Genomic DNA, 23,257 nt, shown 5'->3' with positions numbered 1-23,257 from the left:
AACTAGAGGTTTCTTGAGTCTTTTTTTTTTGTTTTTCTACTCTACTCTAGAGCCATTCTAGGTTTCTCTTTGAGTCCTAACTTGCTTTTTTTGTGCTTTTCATTGCTTTAATTGTTGAATAATCCTTGAAAATTTGTCTTGTTAAAACTCTATTGGTTTAGCTTTCATTTCATTTTTTTTTTGGTCTTTGGTTATTGCTTGTCTCTTTTTTTCCTTGTTTGTGAGTTGCCATATAGGGAATTGGAAAGGAGGATTGGTGCCATATCTTGAAGAATTTGAGTCAAGAAGAAAGGGGCCAACCACCTTAAGAGCTATTGGACTAATAAGCACTCCAAATTGAGTGAAACACTAAAGAGAGAATAGCCACCACAATTGAGGACTTTTTTTTTCTTTGTAATTTTGTAATTGGCAATTTGCTTTGCTTTCAAATTTTGTAACAAAAATACCTTTCATTGGAAGTAAGTTGGGAGCCTCCGCTAGGTCACCCTACTTCCATTTGTGTGTAATAATTTTAGGCAATTTTCCCTTAGGATAGTGAGTGTTTTGTTGGGAACCTTAAATGAGGTCATCCAAACACTCTTAGGATCCGCCTACTTTGCATTTCTTGCACTTTAATTTCTTGCTTACTTTTATAGCTTATTTCTTTTACCCTCCATTGTCAAACCGCCTAGATAGCTTGTCTTTTACCAATTAGTTTTTACCTTATCTTTCACACCTCTTTTAGTGTTTATTTTGGCTAGTTTCAACCATAGTTTCTTTTACCTTTTGTTTTCAAACCCCCAACAAGAAAGAACCATAACTTAGGAACCAACATGAGTCTTCATTCTTCATCTAGTGTTAATGGTGAGGGTTCTACTCCTAAGGACCCCTTGTATAAGATATTAGATGAGTTGAGATCCCTTAAGTTGTGGAAAGAAAAACAAGAGAGAAAAGAAAAAGGTAAAAAAAGAGTGGAAGAAATAAGTCAAGATGAAAGAGAGAAAATAAGAGAGGAAGAAAGAAGAAAATAATGAAAGAAATGAAAAGAGAAAAACATGCCTCCTATAGTAGTCATGACTCTTTCAAGAGTTTAAGTGAAGAACTTAGCGACTATTATAGAGGGCGTCATAGTTCACATACTAAACATCACTCCCAAAGAAGAGAAAAGGATAGAAGGCCTCAAGAGGTTAACATTAGCCTCCCATATTTCCACGGAAAAGATAATGTTGAGGCCTACTTAGATTGGGAAATGAAGGTTGAACAACTCTTTGCTTGCCATCATATTAGCGAAGAGAGAAAAGTTCCATTGGCTACCCTTAGCTTTCAAGGGTATGCCCTCTATTGGTGGACTTCCCTTGCTAAAGAACGAAGGATTCATGGGGATCCTCCAGTAGAGTATTGGAATGATCTTAAGAGTGCCCTTAGGAAGAGGCACATTCCCTCCTACTATGAAAGGGAGCTTATGGACAAGCTCCAAAGGCTTAGACAAGGGAGTATGAGTGTTGAAGAATATAGACAACAAATGGAACTACTCCTTTTAAGAGCTGGACTTAGGGAGGAGGAAAGAACAAGCATAGCTAGATTCCTTAGTGGGCTCAATATGGAAGTGAGGGACAAGGTTGAACTCCTTCCATATAGGGACCTAGATGAGCTAGTCCAACTTTGTATAAGAGTGGAGCAACAACTTAAAAGAAAGCCTTCTTCAAAATCTTATGGCTCTCCCTCTTATCCAAGGAAGGACCAAGCCCATGGAATTTTAGGGGCTGCACCTTCAAAACCCAAGGAAGATAAGGGTAAGACCATAGAGAAATACACCCTTAAGACTGGTTCCCAAGAAAGGACTAGCAACATTAAATGCTTCAAATGTCTTGGGAGAGGTCACATTGCCTCTCAATGCCCCACAAAGAAAACCATGATCATGAGGGGTCAAGACATTTATAGTAGTCAAGAGGAGACTACTTCTTGCCCTTCCTCTAGTGGAAGTGAAGATGAAGTAAGGGGTGAAGAGTCTAGTGAGGAAGTCTACCCCCATGAAGAAGGTGACCTCTTAATGGTTAGAAGGCTCCTTGGAGGTCAATCTTGTGATCTATCTCAATCCCAAAGAGAGAACATCTTTCATACAAGATGCAAAATTTTAGATAAAACTTGTTCTCTCATTGTGGATAGTGGATCTTGTTGCAATTGTTGTAGCACAAGATTAGTTTCCAAGTTGAACCTCACTATCATTCCCCACCCAAAACCTTATAAACTTCAATGGCTCAATGAGCAAGGGGAAATGATAGTTAACCAACAAGTGAAGGTACCTTTCTCCATTGGGACATATAAGGATGAAGTTAATTGTGATATAGTTCCCATGGAGGCAGGACATATTCTTTTAGGAAGGCCGTGGCAATTTGATAGGAATATCATTTATAATGGCCTAACTAATGAGATTACCCTCACCCATCTTGGCACTAAATTTGTGTTGCATCCTCAAACACCTTCATAGGTGGCCAAAGATCAACTAACTATGAAAGATAAGAGGGATGAGGAAGAAAAATTAGAAAAACAAAAGAAAAAGAAGGATAGTAAGGCCTTGTCTTCAAAGGCCAAGGGGAAGGAAAAGGAGGAAAAGGATTTCTCCAAGAATATTGTTAACAAGGAAAATCATTTTGCAACAAAATGTGATATTAAAAGAGCACTCCTTCTTAAAAAAAATTTCTACCTTCTCCTATCAAGGGAAACATCCCTTAGCACCACCATACCTCTTGAGCTTGAGGTTATTCCTCAAGTAAAGGAGTTGTTGGATGAGGATTTGGTTCGCGAGAGCTTAAATCCTTGTGCTTTGTTGGTGTCTAAAATAGGTATTATTAGGCACCAAATCCCTATGATAGGTGGTATCATGAATGTGTTGAGTGGTGCAACACTCTTTTGTAAAATCACTCATGCACCCAACATCTTCATCATTTGTGTACATAGGAACTCATTAGGTAGGTTTGTTCTTATTTTTTGTTTCAATGCAAACCTAGGTGCTCATGTGGGACACCTTAGGTTTGTCGTAATTTTTTGTAGGAATAATCAACATGAAAATAATGAAAAAGGTATGTTTTATTCCATTACTTTCCTTAACTTTTTAAATAGTGATCAAGGGCTTCCCATGGACCCTAAGAGAATAAAGGTCATTCCTGAGTGGCTTACTCCACCAAGTATAAGAGAAATTTGGGGCTTCAATATCTTAACAAACTTTTACAAAAGGTTTGTCCCATATTTTTCTATACTTGTAGCACCACTCATTGAGTTGGTGAGGAACTATATTCTCTTATGGGAAGATGACCAGGAAAGGGGTTTCAAGTCCTTACCGTACTCTAACATACCCAACATCACTAATACATATGCTTTTATTCTTTTTACAGGTGTTGAGGGAAAAATTAATGACTTTCAAGAACCTCTGGATTTGAGGTCAAATCATTTTCAAGGGGGAGGGAATGATGCAATCCTACCCCCCAAGGGCATTGGATAGAAGACTCCAAGAAGATTGGGCCAAAGATGCAAGACAAGGCCCTAGGGTTCTCATGAGCCTTAGGGTAGATTTCTGAGCCCATGGGCCAAGGTTGGGTCCAATTATCTTTGTACATATTAGACTAGGATGTCATTATATTTGGTCCTTGTATTTAGGGTCCATATTGTAGGTAGGGTATCCTAGAAATATAGGAATTTTCAGCCCTTGTATTTTAGGGCACCTAGACTAGTTTTTGTATTAGGGGTAGTTTTGTAATTTCACATGCACTAAGTGGATATTTGATGTGTGTGGTTGGAAATAAATTTAATTGAATTGGTAAAAGCCCAATCCAATTAAATTTTAGAGGGGGAGGTGAGCATTTGCTTACTACACCCCATTGCCACATCATATAGTCACACTTTGTGCATGTCCTTCATGCTTTTCATGCCTCATGACACCTAAGCACACTTAGTGGAGAATCTTGGAATTGATCTTGGATTAGTGGGCTGAACCATAACTAAAATTCACTAATCATAATTAGTGAAATTTTGGCTCCAAAGTTTGGCTCCACAAATTCAATTTCAAATTCAAGTGAAATTTGAATTTCCCTCCAATTTTGTGTGACACTTAGGCTATAAATAGAGGTCATGTGTGTGCATTTTTTTCAACTTTGATCATTTGAATATTAAAATTCAGATTTCAAAGCTCATTTAGAGCACAAAATTTCGTGCTCTTCTCTTCCTCTCCCTTCATTCATCTCCTTCTTCCTCCAAGCTCTTATCCATGGCCTCCTATGGTGGTGAGCTTCTTCTAGACTCATCTTCTCCTTGAAGTGGCGTGTCCTCTCTCTCTTCCTTTCTTCATTCCGCTGCCATTCATCTTCCAAGAAGCAAAGGAATCCATTGATGAAGAAGATCCTAGGCCTACAAGCTCCAATGGAGCTTGCATCAAAGAGGCAGCCACAAGCCTAGAGTTTCCATCTTATTAAACCTTAATTTCTTTAAATTAAAACAAGCCCATAGGTGGTGAAAATCAAAAGAGAATTGACATCCACTTTAACACAAGTTTGGGCCTTTATTTCAACTAACAAAATGCTAATAAAACCACTCAACAAAGGTGGCACCCTCTACTCTTCTTGGAACATGGTGCAATTGACAATCCGAAGCTTCTCCACTTGTAACTTGGGCCTAAATTCAAATAGCATGGTTAACACTTGTTGAAGAGCTTCCTTAGCCTTCTTTATTTTAGCCTTTGGCATAGGCCCTCCAAGTCCTTCTAAAGGTTCCTTGCCCTTAGTCCTTGTCATGTCCTCATCAAACACTGTATAGTGCAGGATTATTGTGTTAGTTTGGCTAACATAGTGTGTTTATATATATATATATATATATGTGTGTGTGTGTGTGTGTGTGTGTGTGTGTGTGTGTGTGTGTGCATGCAGGATATTGGTGTGGGAAGATTGTTTCTGCAATTTTGCTGCCTGAGAAACACCTGAAATTAACTCTGGTGATTGTTCTACCCCATCTGCTTATGGGAACTGTCAATTTTAGCCCTACGAAGGGCTTCAACCGGAGCTCTTCTTCAACATGTCACATTAGATCTATAACTATGGAAAAGGTATGCTATGTTAATCAACATTAATTTACTTGTGTCACATTTCTCTTGTTTTGCTCTTCAAAGATGTTCATCAAAGCAAACAGGTTATAGGTTATGATGGAAGCTTGCTTGTGAAGCTTCTATGGAGGCTGGATCTTTGAGCTTCAATGGGGTCCTTTAATGGTGATTTTCCACCATGGAGATGCAGCGGAAGACAAAGGAAAGGAGGTGAGAGGAGGCGCCATCCATTAAGGAATAAGCCATGGAAGAAGGAGCTTCACCACCAAGATGAGCCTTGGATAAGAAGCTTGGAGAGGATGCTTCAATGGAGGAAAAGAAAGAGGGAGAGAAAGAGGGAGGGGGAGCACGAAATTGAAGGAAGAAAAAGGGAGAGAAGTTGAACTTTGAGTTGTGTCTCACAAGACTCTCATTCATCAAAGTTACAAAAAGTGTTACACATGCTTCTATTTATAGACTAGGTAGCTTCCTTGAGAAGCTTTCTTGAGAAAACTTCCTTGAGAAGCTTCTTTGAGAAAACTTCCTTGAGAAGCTAGAGCTTAGCTACACACACCCCTCTCATAACTAAGCTCACCTCCTTGAGAAGCTTCCTTAAGAAGATTCCTAAAGAAGCTAGAGCTTAGCTACACATACCTCTCTAATAGCTAAGCTCACCTCCTTGAGATGAGAAGCTAGAACTTAGCTACACACCCCCTATAATAACTAAGCTCACCCCCATGACAAAAAACATGAAAATACAACAAAAAAAAAAGTCCTTACTACAAAGACTACTCAAAATGCCCCGAAATACAAGGCTAAAACCCTATACTACTAGAATGGCCAAAATACAAGGCCCAAACGAAGGAAAACCAATTCTAATATTTACAAAGATAAGCGGGCTTATACTTAGCCCATGGGCTCGAAATCTATCCTAAGGCTCAAGAGAACCCTAGGGCCATCCCTTGGATCTCTAGCCCAATCTACTTGGAGTCTTCTACCCAATGCCCTTGCGAGATAGGATTGCATCATTCCCTCCATCTTGGAAAGGATTTGACCTCAAATCCCGAGGTTCTTCATACTCTGGGCTCCTTCCCTCAACACCTGTAAAAAGAACAAAAGCATATGTATTAGTGGTGTTTGGAATGTTGAAGTAAGGTAAGGTCCTAAAACCCATTTCCTGGGCATCTTCCCATGAAGGAACATGGTTTCTCACCAACTCAATGAGTGGTGCTACAAGTATAGAAAAATATGGGACAAACCTTTTGTAAAAGTTTGTTAAGTCATGGAAGCCCCAAATTTTTCTTATACTTGGTGGAGTGGGCCACTCAGGAATGACCTTTATTCTCTTAGGATTCATGGGAACCCCTTGATCACTATTTGAAAAATTAAGAAAAGTAACGCAATAAAACATACCTTTTTCTATATTTTCATATTGATTATTCCTACCAAAAAGTATGACAAACCTAAGGTGTCCCATATGAGTACCTAAGTTTGTATTGAAACTAAAAATAAGAATAAACCTACCTAATGGGTCCCTATGTACATACACCATGAAGATGTTAGGTGTACGAGTGATTTTACAAAAGAGGGTTGCACCACTCAAAAACATTCATCATACCACCTATTTTAGGGACTTGGTGCCTAATAATACCTATTTTGGGCACCAACAAAGCACAAGGATTTAAGCTCTTGCGAACCAAACCCTCATCCAACAACTTCTTTACTTGAGGAATAAACTCAAGCCCAAGAGGTGTGGCAATGCTAGCAAGTGCCTTTTTAAAAAAGAGAAAATGTGGAGGTTGTCTAAGAGGGAAAGTTTCTTTAATGTTTGTCTTTATTGTAAAATGAGTTTCCTTCTTAGCTAAACTCTTGGAGGAGACACTTACCTCCTTACACTTCTCTTTAACCACTAATGGTTGTCCTTCTTCTTGGGGGTAGATTTCTTCACTAGATTCTTCCCCTTTTGCTTTTTCACTTTCACTAGAGGAAGGTGAAGTAGTAGCCTCATCTTGGCTACTATAAATGTCTTGGCCTCTCATAATCATGGTTTTTTTGGTGGGGCATTGAGAAGTAATGTGTCCTCTTCCAAGACATTTAAAGCACTTTATAGAGCTAGTTTTCTCTTGCATACTAGCCTTAGGGGCTTTCTTTTCTATTGTCTTCCCCTTATCATCTTTGGGCTTAGAAGGTGTAACCCCTAAGATACCTTGACCTTGGTCTTTCTTTGGATAAGAGTGAGAGCCATAAGATTTTGAAGTAGACTTCTTTTTAAGTTGTTGCTCTACCCTTATTTCCCAATCTAAGTTAGCCTCTACATTGTCCTTCCCATGGAAGTATGAGAGTTTAATGTTAGCCTCTTGAGGCTTTCTTTCCTTTTCTCTTCTATGGGAGTGAGGTCTAAGATGTGACCTATGCCTTCCTTCGTAATAGTCACGAAGTTCTTCACTTAGGCTTTTGCAAGAGTTATGACTACTATAGGAGGCATGTTTTTCTCTTTTCATTTCTTTCATTATTTTTCTTCTTTCTTCCTCTCTTATTTTCTTTCTTTCATCTTATTTTCTTCTTTCTGAAAACCAATTCTAATATTTACAAAGATAAGCGGGCTTATACTTAGCCCATGGGCTCGAAATCTACCCTAAGGCTCAAGAGAACCCTAGGGCCATCCCTTGGATCTCTAGCCCAATCTACTTGGAGTCTTCTACCCAATGCCCTTGCGAGATAAGATTGCATCAGGTTAATTAATCATGTCTAATGGAGCAGGTTGATAGGAAAAGTGGCGGCAGATCACAGCCACAAGTGGATATACAAAGAGGCTAATGATGAAGAAATCAACTTCTTGACAGCATGGCTTATTTTTAAGACACAAGTGGATATACACAAATTCTAGCTAGATGACATTGTTTGTATCTGAAACTTCTAGCTGATTTTCAAGACCTGACAATTGTTCTTCTCTTTTATTTGGGAGAGGGGGTATGCACAAGTTTATTTTCTTCCTATTGTAAAACATGTCTAGAAATTTTCACTCCTATTTCTTAATTTACCTATTCAGGTCTGTGACAAATGTCCAAATGTTAAATATGAAAGAGATGGTCATTTCATCACTGTTGATATTAAGAAAGGCATTCAAGATGGGCAGGTAATCTTTCAGCAAAGTTTATATATAAAAACTAAGCAATGGGAAATAATGAATAGTATCATGTCTTACATCCCTTTTTATATAAGCTCATCTCTATAAGGTGTGAGGCATAGTCTCAAGCCACAAAATAAGGTTTAGAATGTGTATATACAAGGAAGGATAGCAAGTTGGTTTTGGTAGTTAACACAATTTGTTACAGCAACAGTTAGTTATAAATTTGAGTTAAGGTAGTAGTTGTGAAGAATAGGAACAGTTGGACTACTTGTTAGCTAACTGAGTTAATCAGTTTTGAAGGGCCACTACTACCTTGAGAGTTTTATCTCCTTGTATCTACACATAACTGAATTAACAGAATTTTTCATCTGTGTCTTTATTCATCACTTTCTTTCCAATTTTCGGTCTTCACATCTAGTTTAGGTTCTTATCACAAGGTAAGTCAAATCTTGTCCATCTAAATTCTGAAGACACTAGGACTCCATTGGATAATAAAATTGGAATTAAGATATAATTAATGAGTCTGATCTTAACTCTATTAGAGTTTGAATTGATTCGAAATCATTATCATACACCATTGTATGTTTGAATTGTACTCTGAATTTTATAAATTCCGTTCTACGATTTCACTTCAATTTCAACCCTAAATCCTGCAAGAATTACAATGTGTGCAAAGTTGTACATTTATTTATTTATCAACATTAAAAATAAGGGGAAAAGACCATCAAACACATTTTTAGAGTTTTCTGATGACCATTAGAGCGCAAACAGGACAGTGGCTCAATGTAGGCTAGCACAAGAAAATTTGGATTTCACTATTGAAAATATGGGTGCACATGAAAAGATAAAATGTAACTGTTTTAACTATTTAACACATATGAGTACATGCATCAAATCTGATTGAATGATGTCATCATTCGTTGTATATCGATTAGTGGAGCCGTTTGTTGCTAGAAAAAAATAAAGTGTTCGAGCAGGGGTTGGTTATCCAAAAAAAATGTTTTCTTTGCTTGTCTGCTTGAAATAGAGAGATCTATATAGACAGAGCTCATGGAAATAGAAATAGAGAAGTTAAGGGATTGTTTTAAGTGCATCAAATTCTAATTTTTGAAGAAATACCAAGATGTAGAAGGCCAATTTCCGTTTTGAAAGGGTGTTTTAGATTAAGCTGAAAACACAAATTAAGGTGGTGTTTGAAGGAAATGATGAAAACACCAACGTGTTGTTTTCGTCGTCTCCTTTATAAAATTTGGAAATATGAATCTAAATGAAGGCATGTTCAATTTTTGTTATTAATAAATAAATATCAACCGAAAATGAAAAGAAAAGTCAAACCAAATACCCCTAAAATTGTATGGACTTGCTTGGTGCAATAAAAATGTGCTAAGGAATGTATTTTGTTTCAATTTCATCACAAAAATTTATTTACTTTTCCTAACCATGAAAGTTGAGCAGAAAACCATTTTGCATCCTCTCCAATCAACGAGTACTCAACGAGAACAAATCAAAAGCTTTCACTCCATTTTCACACCCTCTATTTTGTCATAATGGTGTGCTAATTGTTGGACATTTTAGTGTAATTGATCTCTTTATTATGTTAAAATAAGAGTGCACGCTTGTTTTAATGTAATAACGAGATGTTCGGTTTAGGCAAATTTTGGAAGTTACATGAAAGTTACTAAAACTTCCATCAACGGTTGGAAGTTACTAAAACTTCCATCAACGGTAGTTTTTAAAAAGAAATAACTTCCATCAACCACCAAAAACCACCTATTCTTTGATCATAAATAATCATTCTGGTTCAGAAAGCATAACGGGTGACAAAACATACAAGACCAAAACAAAACTCTTGAATTATAATCTTCTGATTTTATCCGATTGAACAATTTTGGTTGAACCCCGAAATTTGATTCAATCTGAAAGTGTTATACACGACTTCAGATTTATCCAGTATCATCTCGATTTTCAAAATAACCAACAAAAGATTGAATCAAATCTTTCGAGATGACGAACAATAGTTCGAAGATGACAAGCAAGTTTGCGAAGTTGGACAAGTTTGAAGGGCAGGATTTCAGAAGATGGCAGAAGAAGATGCACTTTCTCTTGACAACATTGAAGGTGGTGTATGTGCTGAGTACACCGATGCCGGTGTTTATGGAAGACGAAACTCTGGATCAAGCAAGGAAGCGTTCGAAATGGGAGAACGACGATTACATTTATCGTGGACACATTCTGAACGGTATGTCTGACTCTCTCTTTAATATTTATCAAAATGTTGAGTCTGCTAAGGAATTATGGGACTCTCTTGAATCCAAGTATATGGAAGAAGATGCTTCAAGTAACAAATTCTTAGTTAGTAATTTCTTTAATTACAAAATGATTGATTCGAGGCCTGTTATGGAACAATATAATGAAATGCTGCGGATTTTGGGTCAGTTTACTCAACATGATTTGAAAATGGATGAATCCATTGCAGTTTCATCTATAATTGATAAACTGCCTTCTTCTTGGAAAGACTTCAAGCATACCTTGAAACATAAGAAGGAAGAGTTGACTCTGGTTCAACTCGGTAGTCATTTCATGATTGAGGAGTCGCTGAGGGCTCAGGAAATTGACAAAGTCAATGATAAAAACGTAGCAGGTTCCTCTTCCGTTAATATGGTAGAGGAAAGTGGAACAGTTAAGCAAAATTATAATGCTAAAGGTAACAAACGCAAATTTCAAGGAAATAAGAACAAAGGTCCAAACAAACAGACAAAATTGTCATGTTGGAAGTGTGGGAAACCTGGTCATTTAAAGAGGGATTGTCGGGTGTTCAAAGGAAAGAAGAAGGCTAGTCCAAGTGGGTCTAATGATCCTGAAAAGCAACAAGGATGATGACGTTGCTTGGTGGTTTGATTCGGGAGCAACAAGCCATGTGTGCAAAGATCGTCGTTGGTTCAAGGAATTTAGACCAATCGATGATGGCTCTATTGTGAAGATGGGCAATGTTGCAACTGAACCAATCCTAGGATTAGGTTGTGTGAATTTAGTTTTTACTTCCGAAAAAAGTTTGTATTTGGATAATGTCTTATTTGTACCTGGTATTTGTAAGAACTTATTGTCTGGTATGGTTTTAAATAATTGTGGTTTCAAGCAAGTACTTGAAAGTGACAAGTATATCTTGTCAAGACATGATTCGTTTGTCGGATTTGGTTATCGTTGTAATGGAATGTTTAAATTAAACATTGATGGTCCTTTTGTTCATGAATCTGTTTGTATGGCCTCGTGTAGTTCTATAACTAATATGACAAAATCAGAAATTTGGCATGCTAGATTAGGACATGTTCATTACAAAAGATTAAAAGATATGTCAAAAACAAGTATGATTCCTCCTTTTGATATGAACATTGAAAAATGAAAAACTTGCATGTTGACCAAGATCACTAGGAAACCTTTTAAGGATGTTAAAAGTGAGACTAAAGTCTCAGACCTTATTCATAGTGATTTGTGTGATTTGCATGCTACTCCATCATTAGGTCATAAAAAATATCCTGTTACTTTTATTGATGATGCATCAAGGTATTGTTATGTATATTTATTAAATACAAAAGATGAAGCTCTTGATAAATTTAAAATTTATAAGAAAGAGGTAGAACTTCATCAAAATGGGCTAATCAAAACTCTTCGTACGGATAGGAGAGGTGAGTATTATGATCCGGTTTATTTTCAGTCTATTAGAATAATACATCAAACTACAACTCCCTATACACCACAACAGAATGGTGTAGCCGAAAGGAAGAATAGAACCTTGAAAGAAATGGTGAATTCCATGTTATCCTATTCGGGTTTAAGTGAAGGATTTTGGGGTGAGGCTATGTTGACAGCCTGTTACTTGTTGAACTGAATTCCTAACAAAAGGAATAAGGTTACCCCATATGAACTTTGGCTAAGGCATATAGTCAAGTGTATAATGGGAAGTCTAGACACTTGGGTGTTAGACACAACATGGTTCGGGAGTTAATCATGCATGGTGTGATAGCAGTGGAGTTTGTGAGAACTCAGCATAATTTGGTCGATCATTTAACCAAAGGGTTAAGTAGAGATCTCGTGAAAAGGTCGGCTGTGGGATTAGGATTAAAGTCCATCTGAAATCTCTTATGTTAAGATACCCAATTCCCATCTAATATGACATTAGGTGCTGAATTCAATGTGAAAAGCTTAACATGTAGAGATTGGAACACATCATCGAAAGTATCCCAAAAGGAATGTGTTCGGTTCTGTAAGTTAAGGAGGTTGAAGTATAACTTCTCAATGGTTCTTTTGAAAAATTGCATTTGCAGGTGCAAGAAAGAAAAGGACTACCTATATAAGCATGAAGTTTAGCCGCTTCAAGAAGCTGGGACTTGGCTTTGATATGCTTATGAAGGATAGGGACACAGGCTAGTAAACTAGTGTCGAGCAAGAGTAATGTTATAAACTATTGTGCAGATTATCTTCATGTATTCATTATGAATAGAAAGGGTTCAATCCTTAGTGACACCCTGATATTCGAATATTTGAAACGTGTAATTTGCTAAGATGAAATTCAATCGTCACGATATTTCATCTATGCAGTAGTTTGTTGTATGTTATGACTTTGGTGATTTGATCGGTAATTACACTAAAATGGGGGAGGTTTGTTGGACATTTTAATGTAATTGATCTCTTTATTATGTTAAAATAAGAGTGCACACTTGTTTTAATGTAATAACGAGATGTTTGGTTTAGGCAAATTTTGGAAGTTACATGGAAGTTACTAAAACTTCCATCAACGGTTGGAAGTTACATGGAAGTTACTAAAACTTCCATCAACGACAGTTTTTAAAAAGAAATAACTTCCATCAACCGCCAAAAACCACCTGTTCTTTGATCATAAATAATCATTCTGGTTCAGAAAGCATAACGGGTGACAAAACATACAAGACCAAAACAAAACTCTTGAATTATAATCTTCTGATTTTATCCGATTGAACAATTTTGGTTGAACCCCGAAATTTGATTCAATCTGAAAGTGTTATACACGACTTCAGATTTATCCAGTATCATCTCGATTTTCAAAATAACCAACACTAATTGTTAGTGAAGGAAGCTTGCTAAAAGCATCCCCCTTTTCAAATTTAAATTTGCATCATTAGTGGTGCAGTTGAGTCACCAGCTTTTGTCCTTTTACAGGAAGTGCTATTTTTTGAGGATGGTGAGCCCATAATTGATGGAGAGTCTGGAGATCTAAGGGTTAGTAACTTAGTTTTTTCATGTTTTTATAACAACTGTTTTGTATGCATGGTAACGTGCAGTTTGCTTACATTATATATGGTATTTTGAGCAGTTTCGTATCCGCACAGCAGCCCATGACCTCTTCAGAAGGGAAGGCAATGACTTGCACACCACTGTCACTATAACACTGGTAAACATTACAATAATTCGCAACTTTGTATTGTTATCAAATATCAATTGCATGATCTGTACTATGTTCCTAGCTATATTGGACAGGTTCAAGGCATGTAACAGTAGACTAACAGTATTTTTTTTTGCGTAGGAAAGTATACTAATCTATTCGAGGAATTAAAACATTTTGTGATTTTGAAAAACCATTAACTCGTCTGTTGTTGTTCTTAAAATTCTACGTGCATTTTTATTTTTTAAAATATATCTTCAGGTTCAAGCACTTGTCGGCTTTGAGAAGACTGTTAAACACCTAGATGAGCATCTGGTGGACATAAGGACCAAGGTGAGCATAAAGTAGCATTGTTGCAGGTCACATTGGAATTGATACGAAATTTAACTTCGTGTAAGAAAAGGCACATATCTGACAGACTTCTTTTGATCATTAGGGAATCACAAATCCAAAGCAAGTGACAAAGTTCAAAGGAGAGGGCATGCCAGTGCATATGAGCACAAAGAAAGGAGATCTTTACGTCACGTTTGAGGTTCTGTTCCCAAACTCACTAACAGAGGAGCAGAAAACAAATATAATAGCAATTATTGCTTAGAATACAGGATACGTGTTATTTTGAACATAGAAGACGACTAACTAATTGTCAATATTATCACTAAATCATTTAATAAATTTTTTACTTGAGCAACAAGAATTACTTTACATGTAATCAATTCAACAGATGTAAAGATGCAAAATTTAGATTTCTCCTTACTCAAAATATTTTTTTAATAGTATGTGTCTACTTTTAGTTTCAACTTTTAGTGTATAGTTTTATAAGTATTTCTCTCATTTTTATTTATAAGACTTAAGGTTCAGATAATGATTTGTCTTACAATCTATTCTCACTTATGTTATGAGTGTTTATCTTCTTCCCAAATGATGAGCTTTAACATATGTCAAATTATTATTGGTAGGGAACAAATGGAAAAGGAATAGTGGTTGTCTTGGGACAAAATTGCTATCGGTAAGGAGAATCGAGGGCTGAATTTTGGAAACCTTGGTGCCTTTAACTTGGTTGTGCTTGGGAAACAAGGGTGAAATTTTTTCTCTAACCCCAATGTTTTGGTGTCTACATTTCTCAAATCTAAACACTTTCCTAAGGGGGATTTTATGGGTTTGACTTTGGGTCATAAACCTAGTTTTTATTTCGTGAAACATTTGCTTAATATATATGGGTTTGAGGTGGAGAATAGGGGATGGTGAAGATATTAATATGTGGCAGCAGCCTAGGGTTAGAAGTGAGAATAACACAATGCATGATTAAACGATGAAGCCTTGACCTTTTGACCCCTCAAATTGAAAACAAACAAACACAATATCACAGATGTAACATTCCAATTTTTTTAAAATAAATTTAAAAAACTTTTTAGTAAATAAATAAATAAATATAGAGCAAATAATAGGCTGAATACTCTAGGTATAAATAGTAATGTTAAGTCAAGTGTCTCCTCTTCCCCTCATTTTCGTTTTTCTCTTTTCTCCACTCAAAATCTTTTCTTTTTCCCGGAACCCACCAAACCTGTTTCAAAAAAACAATGATCTTGGACTCGTTCATCGTTGGATCGTCGTGCAATTTGAGCACCACGTTCCTAACCCAATTTAGAGAATTCTCACCGTTGGAAATTTCGATATCATGTTTGAGCTGAGAGAAATACCTTTTTCATCATAGCCTTTTTCTTTCCCGTAGAAACCTAAAACGGTCTCAGTAAAATTATGATCCCGGTTTTGTTAACCGTTGGATTTTCATGAAATTTTAATATGTGGTTCGAGGTTCAGTTCCACACACCTTCACCATTGGGATGTGCGAGATAATAGTCACGTAGAGAGAAAAAGGAATCACACCAAGACAGTACAAGCAGAGGCTTCAATCCCTTCTCTGTCTCTCTGACGTTTGAGAACTTTATCGGAGCAATTAGAGGAAAAAAATGGGAGGAATGTCAGGGAACCGCTAGAGATGCTGCTATCGCTAGCTGAAGACACATGAGCCCGCTTAGAGGTAAGGGATGAGTTATTCACAATTGGGGATTAATGAGAACATGTGTAGGGATCCTTAGAGATATCAATTGGAATGAGTTTTGGGGTGTTTTTGCAATTTTCATTTTATCCTTATAATTATTACAGTGAATTATATTTGTTTGATGAATCAGTTGATGTCCCAATGAGAAATGATTGTGAGATTGATGTGTTCTTGTGTTGAGTGTGAACCCCTTAGAAAAAATTAAGCTCTTTTTATTAATGTAAATTATATTTTAAATAATATTATTCAATGACTTATTTTATACAAGTTATTATCTTGTTCTAATTTTTCTACGACGATGATCAACATGTTATGTGTATATAATTATTGTAATACTAGAATAATAAATTAAAGAAAATTGTAAGGTTAATGCCTAGTGGTAATTTCTTTTGATGTAATATTAAATTGTTATAGAAATCCTTTGATTAAAAATAATGTAGTTTAATTTACTATATACATATACATATATATGTTTTGTATCATGCAAATATTATTATTGTGTGATGTATATATGATCGAGTTATAAGGTGTAATAAGTTATTATAATGGTATTATAATATTATTGTGAAGATTGAGTAGTACAAAGTTGAATGTGTCAATTTGCGGAATACATGTAAAAATGAGATGGTTGATGTGATATTATGAGATGTTAAATTGTGGGCATGATATTTGATTGTGAATAAGTGTGTGTGTTTGACACTTGATGTGACAATAATTATATTATGAGCTATGAATTATACAATAATCCGACCAGTGTTATCTTGAGAAAAGCGTTAATGCACAGTGTTAAGAGAAAGTGTAGGTTTCCTATTCAGGAACCAGTGTTAAATTGTAGCACAATGTGTTAAACGTGTTTGAAACACGAGTGTGAGGTCGTGGGTATTGTATAATTCATGAGCAGTGCTTATAAATGAAATATGTGATGAATTGTGGAATAATATGTTGCCTTGAGATTATAATATTGTTATTGACATTGAGTAAAAGTGTAAAGTAGAACAAGTTTTGAATTGTGAGATACGTGAAAACATATGATGGTGGATTGTGACATTATGAGATGTGAAATTGTGAATAAGTGTGTGATTAACTCTTGATGTGACATTATTTGTGTTGTAAGCTGTGAATTGTACAATAACCCGACCAGTGTTATCTTGAGAAAAGTTTAAATGCGCAGCATTAAAGATAAAGTGTAGGTTTCCTATTTAGGAACCAGTGTTAAAGAGAAAGTGTAGGTTTCCTATTTAGAAACCAGTGTTAAATTGTAGCGCAATATGTTGAACGTGTTTAAAACACGAGTGTGAGGTCGTGAGTATTGTATAATTCACAAGCAGTGTCTGTGTGCTAAAATGATTTTAGGGGTTGGACCTGAATCAGGAGGGAAAGGCTCTGACGGACTCTTCGGAGTGTAGGCCTTGGGGGTCACCAGGTTTGAGTGCTCCTTTAAGCCTATGCTGATCCCATATGGTTGGAGCATTCTCGCAAAACATCGTGACCCTGACTGGTCTCCCTATGATCTTACTTAGTGAGAGTGACCTGACAAACCCATTGTGTGGTGTGTCGTGTTATGTACTCCTAAGCGCCCCAGGGTGGTTTTTCACTGACATGGTACCACATTGCATATAGGCTTGAGTCTTAGCATAACTGTCTCATGCGCTTGCTAATTATTTATTATGAAATTGAGGTGTCATTATGTCTTGATCAGAGCGTGTGATTCTTGTGTAATGTGATTGATGATTGAAAAGTGTGATTGATGGATGAAAAGTGAACTTTGAATGACAAAGTGGTGGAATTACGTGAATTACGTGTAAGTAAGTTTTATTTGGTTTATATGATGTGTATATCTAGTTGTCTTGTTTATCTATTAGTTAGGAATGTGATAACTCACTCCCAGTTTGTTGTTTGTGTTTGGATCCTGTGATGATCTTGAACTTTGTGTTCGGGGGAGCAGATGACTAGGTGAACTGCTTTAAGGAATATTTGCTGAAGGACGTCGGGACACAACGCTCTGATAAGATGTGACATTGGAATATAAGTTTTTATATTAATTTTATGATGCTAGTCTATTTTATTTCACCTCACTGATTTAACAAAATATTTTTGTAAATTTTGACGACCTTATTTTGAGCCAAATATGTTTTTAATGAGTTTTATTTGGTAATTGAAGTGAATGTAAACCTTTTACCCATGTGATTTTGTTTACCAATATATTTTTATATATCTTATTTAATTATATATGTCGGGGTAGAGGGTGTCACAACAGACAGCAAATTCAAATGGCACCGCAACACAAAGACATTACTGGAGTAAAATGCACTTACCTGTCTGATGGCGGCCGGAGGAGACACTCGGGACTCACAGGAACGAGACGCCAAATTGGGGCACCAGCTGTAGGACCGAGGACACAAACAACGCCAATTGCAACGTCGGGCAAGAGCTCTCAACACAGGGTGTTTGAGCCACCGTGAGAGGCACCAGATTAATTAATTAGGATAACAAAAACAAAGACGGTCCTTCAGCCAAAATAGTCTTCGTTTAAGTTTCCCATAATTACAAAAATGTCACGCACTAGCATTCTAAGACGGAATGCACGACATAAAAACAAAATACATTGCCCCTAATTATAAAAATGTCACTATGTCACATTCTAAAACGATTATTCAGTGCGTCATAGAAACAACGTTTTCCAGTAGTGTAACTTGTATGTTATTTCAATGTGGTCTTTTTTGTGCATTTGAAGATTATGATTGATTTTGTAGAATATACCAAATGGATGGCCTAAAGAAGTACTAAGTGATGTTGAAAACCTTAGAGAAGAAAAGATAGATGGTGTTTTGAATAAATTTCTAGAAGATTCAAAAGAGTTCATTAGAAACCAAAGGTTATTGGCCCTTAGTTGTGCCTACATGTACTATATCAAAAGTTGTTGGGCCTACACAAGGATTTTGGCCAAGAAGTACCCTTCATTTTGCATCAATGTTGTTCCTCCTGGCCATGTGAAAACAGATATAAACGACAATTCTGGTATGCTAGCACCTAATGAAGGTGCTGAAGCTATTGTGAGGTTGGCATTGCTACTTGATGGCGGTCCTTCTGGCCTCTTAGAACTGAAGAAAAATCATTTTGATTAAGGATTGTTATTGCTAAAATTTGGTTAATGCAATAATATATGAAGAATAAGTATAGTCATTTTTCAAACTAGTTTTTTACTTTATAATGTGATAAGGAATCAGGTATTTGGCAATAATGTTTTATTTGTATCAAATAAATTAGTTATATGTTGTTTCTAATGTGTTAAGTGTGTCTAATATTCAAAAATTAAATTGGATGGATGGAAGGAAAGTATGGCCTTGAATCAAGTGTTCTAATCCATTTGTATTAACTAATTACTATAAGTGTACTATGTATATATGATATATATACTTGGTCTTGTGCCATGTTATTAAGATCGAGAATGAGTGAAACTCCCTGATAGATTGAATAGAGGATCCATCAAAAATGAAAAAAAGTTGGCAACAATACATATAGATATTTCCTATATATAGCGAATTCGATAAAAAAACTTACCCCAAACTAACTTCACTAATGTCTCAATTACTCAATAATAGAAAGCAATAGATTTTAACAGAAAATCTAAATGTCCAATGCTTCCCCTCATGTTGAAAATTGCGATATATATGTATAAGAAACCCAACTTGGAGATTAAGAATGTGACAAAGATTTTGGTTGTGCTTTTGTTAGTGACTATATGTCAATATTGTTTGATCTCTCACTGCAAGATCACATGCTGGTTTTATTACGGATTTACATTCACAAAACACTCTTACACAATGGACACAAATTAAGGCTCATTTGAGTTGTTAAAGCCAAATATATTAAGGTTGCCTAGGCTTGATATTCTGCTTCAACGAAACATTTGGCTGTTGTAACAAATTAAGGCTCTTTTGAGTTTTTTATTTTTATTTCCAAGTGATCAATGCATTGCTAAGGTATATAGACAAAACAATTGTAGATCTGTACCAGACAAAGCAACTCCCCCAATCTAATTGAATATGAAGATGCAGGTGACACAATAGCCAACCCAGAAGAGTGCACTCTACCTTATAAGTAAGAACTAGTTGCAGAATAGTTTATGGAGTGAAAATTGGGGGCAAGCCTAGACACTATATAAGACTGTTCAGTTATCTTCTGAACAACCGATGAATGCTAAGTCCACCAGTAATTTATTTGTAGATTACTCTTCAGTTTTAATCTATTTTTGTTTTAAAAAAACTGTTTTAACAGGTGTTTAATTTTCCCAAGACTGATAATGTTAGCAATAGCAGAAGAAATCAGGAGAAACAACTCATAACAAGCGTTATATTATAATTTCCAAGAGTAAAGAGTAACTAAGCATGCTATACTTTTTTTTAAGCAAAAAGGAGATGAATCTCGGAGAAGGATCCAACTATGTTGACACTCCAACCCCTACAACCCCAAACAAACCCATATCATAATATATTAATGATGAAAAGAAATTACAAAACACATGGGAGGGTCGAACCACATCTATGGGCAAAATTTAAGGAAATCTATAAAAATTTTGATTGTTGGATGATGGACGATAAAGATGGGGTGAATGATAATACCGGTCGACTAATCCAACACTCTTGTCCTTCTGTATTGGTCATCCAGTCTTTAGTAATCTGTGGAGCATCAAGTCTCATAGAAGGAAGCACCTAGTCTAGGTGGTTCATTAACATAAGTTGTGTTGTAATTGAATCCATTTTCTGTTTTTTTGTTATAACTCTTTTCAGTTAGACAATTAGTTGTTTGTCTCCTTTATAAGGAGCTTTGTACTTTTGGGTTCAGAGAGCTTTAGAGTGTCTTGAACCTTTCATTGTAATTTTGTTATTCACGATAAACTAACATTTTGTGCAAACTTTGTCTTCTCCTTCTATCATCTGAACTTCCATATCCATATTTGAGTAGAATTTCTCAAATCTCCCAACAAATTGGTATCTAAAGCTTCATTTCAAGATCAGTTCTACATATGATTTGTGGTAGATCAAGTCATTAGTGATCAACCATTTTGTTTATTATATGTTTGTGTTGCATCTTCAAGATTTAATCAATGAGATGGTCAACAGAATCAAGATTAAGAAATTCACAAGGAAGAGTAGTTTCAACCTATGATGCATCAAGATGTGAGCCTTGTTGAAAGAACAGGGTATTTGGGCTTCTTTCTCTGGTCAACCATCGAAGATTGATAAGTTAGTGCTTGAGTTACAAGAGGAAAAGGTGCGTTCGCTAATTCCCTTATCTCTTTCTGATGAGATTCTTTATGGAGTTTTTGAAGAACTGATTGTTGTTGGGCTTTGGCCGAAATTGGAAAAAATCTTCATGACAAAATCAACTTGCAACAAGTTTCTTTTGAAAAAACGTTCGTTTGGCCTTCGAATGAGGGAAGGGACGCCATTGAAGGAACATCTTGATGAGCTAAACTCTATTCTGATGGAGCTATGTGAAATTAATGTCAAGATGGAAGACAAAGATCTGGCAATGATTTTGTTAGCCTCTCTCCCTCCTTTCTATGAGAATTTTGTGAGTTCCCTTAGTGTAGGCAAGGACTCCATTTCACTTGTGGAAAGTCAAGTCCAATCTCTATTCTAGACAGCTTCGACTAAAGGTGTCTGAGAATGGTGAAGAATCCTTTGCGTCCGGACTATCAGTGATTAATTCTGCTAAAGGGCAGAAGAAGAAAGGCAAAGGTGGCAAGAAGAGCAAAGTCAATCTTATGGACATATGCAGTTACTGCAAAGAACCAGGTCATTGGAAGTGAGATTCTCTAAAGAAAGCAAAGAAATATTTTGTTGCTGCTCTTGTTTAGAATGACTCCTTATCTAAAAATGATTTGGTTCTGGATTTTGGTGAACAACTACATCATCACTTTGAACAATGGATGTTGGACTCAAGTTATTCTTATCATATGTGTCCATGCAAACATCAGTTTATGTCATATGAGAAGAAGTCTGGTGGTAATGTTCTCATGGGTAACAATAATCCTTGTAAGTCAGTCGATATAGGTTCCGTACAAATCAGAATGAATGATGGTGTTATTAGAACCTTAAATAAAGTTTGTCACATTCTAAAGCTTAAGAAAAATTTGGTATTTGTGGATGTCATGGATTCAAAAAGTTTTTCTTGCTAGGTTGAAGGTTGCGTCCTGCAGATTAAGTAGAAAGGGAAGTATATGGTAATGCATGGGATCGAGTAAGGAAATTTTTATACCCTTCAGGAGCCCACTATGACAGGCTCTGCCTGTACTATTTCATAATCTGAAAGTTATGCGTCCAGTGGCTCGTATGATAATTCTTTGTGGCATCTACGTCTGGGCCACATAAGTGAAAAATGTTTGGATATTCTGAGCAAGTGAGACTTACTTAGAAATGTCAAGGTGAAACCTCTTCAGTTTTGTGATCATTGTGTCTGTGGGAAGCAACACCAGACGAAGTTTCCAAAGGCAGTGCAGATGACTACTCCAAGATGACATGGGTATTCATGATAAAGCATAAATTTGAAGCTTTCAATTTTTTCAAGCATTGAACAATTCATATGAAGAATAAGACAAGAAAGACAATTAAGCGTCTTAGGATTGACAATGGCCTGGAATTCTGTTTTGTTGTATTTAATGAATTTTGTAGGGATGAAGGCATAGCAGGACATCATACTGTATGCTATACTCTACAAAAAAAAATAGAGTAGTTGAAAGAATGAATAAGACCTTATTGGAAAAGTTCAAATGCATGTTATCTGATTTAGTCTTCAATAAGAGTTTATGGATTGAGGCAGTTAGCACATGCTATCTTATGAATCTCTCATTGTCCACTGCCATAGACTTTAAGAATCTTATTGAGGTATGGTCTAACAAACTAGTTGAACACTGAATGTTGAAGGTGTTTGGATATCCGTCATATTATCACATAAGTGAAGGTAAGTTGGAACCCAGAGCCAAGAAAGGATTCTTTATGGGTTATGGAGATGGGGTAATGGGATTTCAAGTCTGGTCTCCATCTAAAAGAAAGGTCATTATGAGTATAGATGTTGCCTTTGATGAATGTTCTATGCTACATTTTAAATTTGGTGAAGATTTGGGCAAGGTTGAGGATGTCACTGTTCAGGTGGAGTTTGAAAGCTCCACAATTAGAAACATTAGTGACCAAAAGTAGTTTGAAGCACTTGATGAGATTAATCAGGATCTTCAAATGCACCCTTAACATCATAATATAACACTAGTTAAGGGGACAAACAAGATGAGTAAAAACCATCTAAAGCAGCCCAAAACCATAACACCCAGAAAGTCACAAAGACAAATCAAAGCTTCTAAAAGATATGGCTTTGATATAGTGTCTTATGCGCTATAGGTAGCAGAATACATCGATTCATTTGAACTGTCCACTTATCAGAAAGAAATTTCATATTCTGAAGCTGAGGAGGGGACGGTGGCTATGAATGAAGAGATGAAATCCCTTTAGAAGAGCCAAACTTGGGATTTAGTTGAGCTACTTGAAGGTAGATGAGTGGTGGGATGCAAGTGGGTCTTCAAGAAGAAATCTGGATCATCCATTGAAG

The 23,257-nt window shown here is 36.2% G+C and overlaps 2 protein-coding genes across 2 annotated transcripts; both read left to right on the top strand.

Moving 5' to 3' along the window:
- Positions 1-5,062: 5,062 nt before the first annotated feature.
- On the top strand, positions 5,063-14,188 carry LOC100782105 (dnaJ protein ERDJ3B). The gene is made up of 6 exons (XM_003525921.2): positions 5,063-5,071; positions 8,097-8,183; positions 13,371-13,430; positions 13,525-13,602; positions 13,855-13,926; positions 14,030-14,188. The coding sequence occupies exons 1-6, from the start codon at positions 5,063-5,065 to the stop codon at positions 14,186-14,188; spliced, it is 465 nt and encodes a 154-aa protein (XP_003525969.2).
- A 3,734-nt stretch (positions 14,189-17,922) lies between these two features.
- On the top strand, positions 17,923-18,777 carry LOC102662491 ((+)-neomenthol dehydrogenase-like). The gene is made up of 2 exons (XM_006582573.1): positions 17,923-18,036; positions 18,406-18,777. The coding sequence occupies exons 1-2, from the start codon at positions 17,923-17,925 to the stop codon at positions 18,775-18,777; spliced, it is 486 nt and encodes a 161-aa protein (XP_006582636.1).
- The last annotated feature ends 4,480 nt before the right edge of the window (positions 18,778-23,257 follow it).

The sequence above is a fragment of the Glycine max genome, chromosome 6 (assembly GCF_000004515.6).
Source record: "Glycine max cultivar Williams 82 chromosome 6, Glycine_max_v4.0, whole genome shotgun sequence".
Classification (NCBI taxonomy): domain Eukaryota; kingdom Viridiplantae; phylum Streptophyta; class Magnoliopsida; order Fabales; family Fabaceae; genus Glycine; species Glycine max.
This window is presented reverse-complemented; position numbering and strand designations above follow the sequence as displayed.